Genomic DNA, 6000 nt, shown 5'->3' with positions numbered 1-6000 from the left:
TAGACATAAGTAACCTGTGCACCGCAGGAATCCAAACTAGTTGTATATATGTTATTATTTTTAGTTTCAAATTATACATTTATTTATTATATGCCAAATAATAATCTCTCTTTAACCCTTATAAAGTCATTGAGGGAGAGGAATGAGGTTTGCTCGAAATTGAACTCAAACTCTCGTGCCTACAATATAATGCTCTTGTCATTAAGTCAAAAAGTTGTTGACAAGCATTATCTTTCTATTTAATATTTATGCTATTTCTTCAAGAATATATATTTATGTTCATAATAAAATTATTATACTATTTTACACTACATATTTTAACATTATTAATTATTAATCATATATTTTATTATTTATAATATGCATTTATCACATGGGTACGCATGTTCGTATCTATATTATATATTAAAACTTTGATTAAATTGGAGTTATCCATTCTTTTTATAAAACAATAAATATTATTTTAATGGTATTTATGTCTTTTTATATTTTGATAAATTTAGATAAAAACATATACATAATGTGAATTATAATATTTAAACTAAAGAATTTTTTTTTTGGATATTCTTCATGTCCATTTTATCGTCAATGTTCAAAATTGGTAATTGTTTTTATTGACAACATTGTCTCTAAAGTTTAAATTCTGCATTTTTATTTGAGAGTGCAGTAAAACATTATGCTAATTATAGTTTTAAATTTTATTGTTTAAACTAAAGTCAGAATCAAATTTTTTATAAATAATTTTACCTACATTGTAATCTAATCTAGTTGAGGGTTTGAGGTTTCCTATTAGGAGATGAATCACTTGGCTTTGTTTAGGATGAAAACTTATAAAGTAAGCTTTAAATCAACTGTAATTATAACTATTGTAATAATTAAACCATTAGCCAATTACACAAAATTTACAAATCTAGCAATCCAACCTTTCTAATAGAGGTAATTCATTTAGATGAATTCAATATGGAATTGTTGAGCTAAATTCAGGTTTGAGAAGCTTAGCATCTTGTTTATTTATACCTTAACTTCGCATCACTGTGATGTAGAAACAAGCATCAAGACAGACGGCGGAGTAAAGTAAGGCTTTAATAGTTATACACTGTACAACTAACTCACTTACAACATATTCTTAGAGCAGCATAAATATGGTGTTTTATAATAATAACCCCTAAAATTTCTTAAAATCAAACCCAGCAAGAACCAAAAGTTATTGACAAAATAGCAGCTACACAAAAATTGGTGCTAACCTCCCACCTCATCTTCTTCCTCTGAAACTAGCTCTCAAGTCCACTCCGTATCCAATCTTGCGAACACATGAGGGCTTGAATTGTAGTTGGAGGCAATGAGCTCCAGTTATGATCAAGCACCCTTCCTCCGGTGTCAAATCTTGATTCTGCTGCAACTTTGGATATAGGAATTCCTAGAATATTGCGTGCCATCATAGATAGAATAGGATACCGTGGAGTGTGAACCTTCCACCAATTCAATACGTTGAAATCAACGTTTCGGGGAAACAGTGGTTCCTCCAGGTACTTGTCTAAATCAGAACTAGAGCCCTCAGCTTGACAAGTTTCGTGAAGGTACTTGTCAAACCCCATCAACCTATCCCTAGAATCTTTTCCAGAACCGGAAATACCACTTGCTTGCCAATCCAGTCCCTGATCGATAGAAGATGCTAATGGGGAGACGATAGAATGTTCATTGTAAAGTGATTTAATACACTCAAAAACATCATCAATAAGCTCTGTGGCACTATCACCATATAGCTGTGGGTAGTAATACTCCAAGAGCTTCATTTTGAATCGAGGATCTAACATAGCTGCAACTGCCAAACCCGAACTGCACTTATACCAGTACTCTTCAAACTTCTTTCTCATCTTTAGAGCCAACGAACTAATATATTCATCAGGATTCTTGCACCATTCAATCAACTGCAAGTGAATATCACATATCTCAGGGAAAAATATATTTGCAGTTGGATACTTGCTTCTTGTAAAAACATTAGTAACTTCAACAAACAGCTTTAAGAAGCTAGTAACGGTAATCAGTCTATCCCATTCAGGATCAGATAGTAGAAACTTCATGTTGACAGGGTCACGATCTCGTAGACAGGAGAAAACTTTCCTGTATTCTAAGGCAGCTTCTAGCATAAAATATGTCGAGTTCCATTTCAATGGATTGTCAATACATAGGCATTTTTTAGTTTCAACCTGAACTTCATCAGCCAGCTCATTGAAAGTAGCTTGTGTTGCTTCTGAACTTTTAACATAGCGAATGCTTTCCCGTATTTTCTGGGTAATCTCACAGAGAGCTTCCAAGGCATCATGAGCCATACGATTGAGAAGATCTACGGCACATCGAACATCAAATAGTTGACCATTACAATAAAGGAACCTATTTTGGGACAGCCGATCTCTGATTCTTTCAACAATGTTATCACTGGTAAAACTATCAAATATCATAGAGAACAACTTACGATCTATATCCCAATCCATCAGACAATTCATTATAACTTCTGAATGCATGTCTTCTGTATAAGAAGGATCAATAGTAACAAAATTCAAATTCTTCTTTTTTAACTGCCAATTCTCATCGATATAGTGTGCTGCCAAACTCAGGTATGCAGCATCATCTTCAGAAGCAGTCCACACATCAGCAGATACACTGATTTTTCCAGGCAACTTATCAAAAATTTCATACACCTTTTGCTTCTCCTTCGCATAGATTTCCATGCAATCAGCTTCAACTTTATTACGAGTCGCAAGTTCAAACAAAGGCTGTAGATTCCTGACAAAAATCTTGAACCCAACATGCTCCACCATAGCCAAAGGATAGTTATGCAATATGATCATGCGGGCAAGATCAAACTGGCTCCGCCTTTGATCCAAGCTATTACTACCAATGCCAACATGCTCACTTTTAATCTGCTCCTGTTCATATCTAAGATTCACAATGCTAAGCACTTCATCGTTCTTCTGCTCTTGATCAATAGTTACAAGGGCAAGAGAACCTTCCTTTTTCTTATCTTTAGCAGAAAAGTATTGAGCTACACCATGATTGGATCTTCTTTGACACCTAATTAAATGGTTCCTCAGATGCGAGGTTCCACTAGTACTTGATCCACTAAGCTTCTTCTTACAATGCCTACAAATGGCCACAAATGTGTCACCCTTTTTAACCCTATCGAAGTCATTCCAGACAATAGATTTCAATCTGCTCGAATTTACTATGACTGCATCAGACATATCCATCACATGAACCTAATGTTTGGCAAATATCTGCATATTCAAAACAAACTTAGTACCTTCTATAATTAATACAACTTCCAACAAAGGAGAAAAAGGTTGCAGCCATGAAGCCCCAAGAAAAAAGCCACATTTTTTATAGGAAGAAATAATAGAATATATATAGAGGATGTCACAACAACTCAATATCCAAAATTATTCAAAACAGTTGAAATGCTCATCGCTTTTACAGAGGATGGCTCAGCAAAACATTGATACATCTATAACAGAACCATAACTATAATTGTGTGTTAACGTTTTCATGGGTCCCATAGAATTAATGATAAAGTCTTAACACTACAGGACAGAGGCAATGACAATTCCCAGGGCCATTTTTCTTTTACATGCTACTAAAACAAAGGAAATCATCAATAAGTGCTTGTAATCTATATTCTAAGGTAATAGAGAAGACAAAATGACTTAAGACCTGAAAAGCAAGAACATCTGAGCTTATAAGTGGTTGCAATAGGAAAGGATGTTTAAACTTGCACTGTATTTGCAAGAAAACTTTCATAGAAGACAAGTGTATTTGGTTATTACCAGGGGGCATAGCTAGAGGAGGCAGGCAATGGCCTTGGTCCCCCCTAGCTAAGTGGTAAAATATCAATTTTAGTCTTTTTCAGTTATAAAGTATTCAAATTTAAGTCCTTTTTAAGCATTTTTTTTTACCTTTGACCCCAAACTTTTACTATTTTACTTCGGCCCCCCAACACCAAATTCCTAGCTTTGCCTCTAGTTATTACACAAAGCATAATGAAGTATGGATATAATAATTGTCCCTTCCATTTCCAGGTTTTGTTAATGCATATAATTATTTTGGAAAAAGCAGAAAACAATTAAATGGTCTGAACTTGCATAGAACATAAGCAACTCAATGTACTGATTTAGTCCAAGAAAAAATTAGCAAAAAGTATTCTCCAAACATCAGTGAAGAACAAAACTAATTAACATTTTATTGAAACTTACATGATTGTCCATTGCAAACAAACCTTGGAAATCAGATCAAAGACAAGCTGGTTTTGGTTGCATAGTTGTCAATTACAAGTAGCCAAAGGCCTTGGAATTCGCCTACATGCATAATATATTTGATACCATATAAACTGAAAAGAACAAAATTTCAAGCGCAATTTACATTCTGAGTAATTAAACTTGACATCAACTTTCATATAGGTGATTTATGCTAACTTTGTTAAGTAATTCTTATGGAAAAGTTAAATTAGCTTGCACATGCATATGGTTTATTTTTTTACATGTCATCAAGATAATTCCTTGCTAGCATTTTAAGTAAAATATCTTCCATGCCGGCATTAGGGTCCACTTAAGAAAGGAAAACCGAAAACAGTCTTTAAAATTTAAACAAAAAAGAAAAAAGAAAAAAAAAGGCCATGTATGCAAGTTGAATAAACTTTTAATGTATTATCTTGATGAGGCATAAAAAATAAGTCACGAATGCATGCTGAATCAACTTTTCCATTAAATTTACTTACAGAAGTTAGCACAAGTGACTTAATTTATTAATACTAGAAGTTGTATAATTTGATAAAATTTAAGGTTTGTGGAATTCATGAAAACTAATACTAAGTTGAATGAACTAGAATGTAAATTACCCAAGTCTCAGACATCTCTTAAATATACAACATAACAAGTTATTAGTATCACCAATGATAATTTTATCATAAAATAGCAGTTTAATGGAACAATCAGAAAAACAGCACCTATGAAAGATTTAATAACTTTTTCTTTCCATAATTTTTTTCTCTATTCCCTTGTAAGTTTTTAAAAGAAATCCCATTCTATAAGGATCATACATTCAACAAAATATACAACTATTATGCAGTTCAATTAGTTGCCTTTGCTCCTTAATTTCTGCTTCTAAAAGTAACGTAAAAAAGAAAAAGAAAAACAAATCTTGAGTAGAAAAAAAAATCAAATTAATTTCTTTTTTTTCCAATTTAGAGCAAGAACGCAAGAATCACAACCAATTATATTTCCATTTAAAAGATAAAACGAAAGGAAAAAGAAAACCCCGCAAAATTACCATTCATTTCACCATGATAGCATGCATGAGAGAAAGCAAAATTAATAGAATAAATAAATAAAAATCACAAAGCAAGCAAGCACATTTCGTTAATAACACAACCAAAACCAAAATTATATATGAATAAAAAGGGGGAAGAAGGTAATACCGATAGGGAACAGTAGATTCTAATGGGTTTTATTTGCGGGTGTCGGATCGGGTCGAGAAGCGGGTTCTGGGGGTGAAGAGGGAACGGAGTGAAGGAAACAGAGAAATAGAATTAGCGGCCGTGAAGACAACTCTGCTTTTATTTATCTAACACTACTTCTATACCACTTTCAATCCAACGCCCAATATTCTCTTTTATTCATCTGACGGCTACGAATTTAAGATAAATTAATTGATTTACTAAGTCTAAGTATGAACTTGTCAACAATTTACCCCAATATAATTAATTATTTTTGGCTTCATGTTTTATTTTTAAAAAAATATATATGAATTATTATTAGAAATAAAAAATTACAAAATTGTCATATTTTTTAATATACTTTGAACTAAAAAAAAGTTATATTCTTATTATATATAAAAAATTTTAATAATAAAGTAGATTTGTATATTTTTGTTATGTTTATATTATTTTATACCTACCTTTTATTTTGAAAGTTATTTCCAAAAATTGTTAGTTATAATAATTAATTTTAA

At 32.2% G+C, this 6000-nt stretch overlaps 1 protein-coding gene across 5 annotated transcripts; it reads right to left on the bottom strand.

The window, feature by feature from the left end:
* Positions 1–1070: 1070 nt before the first annotated feature.
* Positions 1071–5627, bottom strand: LOC107959675 (zinc finger BED domain-containing protein RICESLEEPER 2). 5 transcript variants are annotated; one of them, XM_016895785.2, is made up of 3 exons: positions 5468–5627; positions 4248–4349; positions 1071–3275 (listed from the first exon to the last, which is right to left on the bottom strand). In XM_016895785.2, exon 3 carries the CDS (start codon positions 3246–3248, stop codon positions 1272–1274), a length of 1977 nt encoding a protein of 658 aa, XP_016751274.2. In that variant the 5' UTR covers positions 3249–3275; positions 4248–4349; positions 5468–5627; the 3' UTR covers positions 1071–1271. The 5 variants fall into 5 exon arrangements, with proteins under 5 accessions (XP_016751274.2, XP_016751276.2, XP_016751273.2 ...); XM_016895787.2 differs by having other exon boundaries at positions 4271–4349; positions 5468–5611; XM_016895784.2 differs by having other exon boundaries at positions 4248–4381; positions 5468–5601.
* Between the last annotated feature and the right edge of the window lie 373 nt (positions 5628–6000).

This window comes from Gossypium hirsutum, chromosome A05 (genome assembly GCF_007990345.1).
Source record: "Gossypium hirsutum isolate 1008001.06 chromosome A05, Gossypium_hirsutum_v2.1, whole genome shotgun sequence".
Taxonomy (NCBI): domain Eukaryota; kingdom Viridiplantae; phylum Streptophyta; class Magnoliopsida; order Malvales; family Malvaceae; genus Gossypium; species Gossypium hirsutum.
The sequence above is the reverse complement of the archived record's forward strand: the minus strand, read 5'-3'. Positions and strand labels throughout refer to the sequence as shown.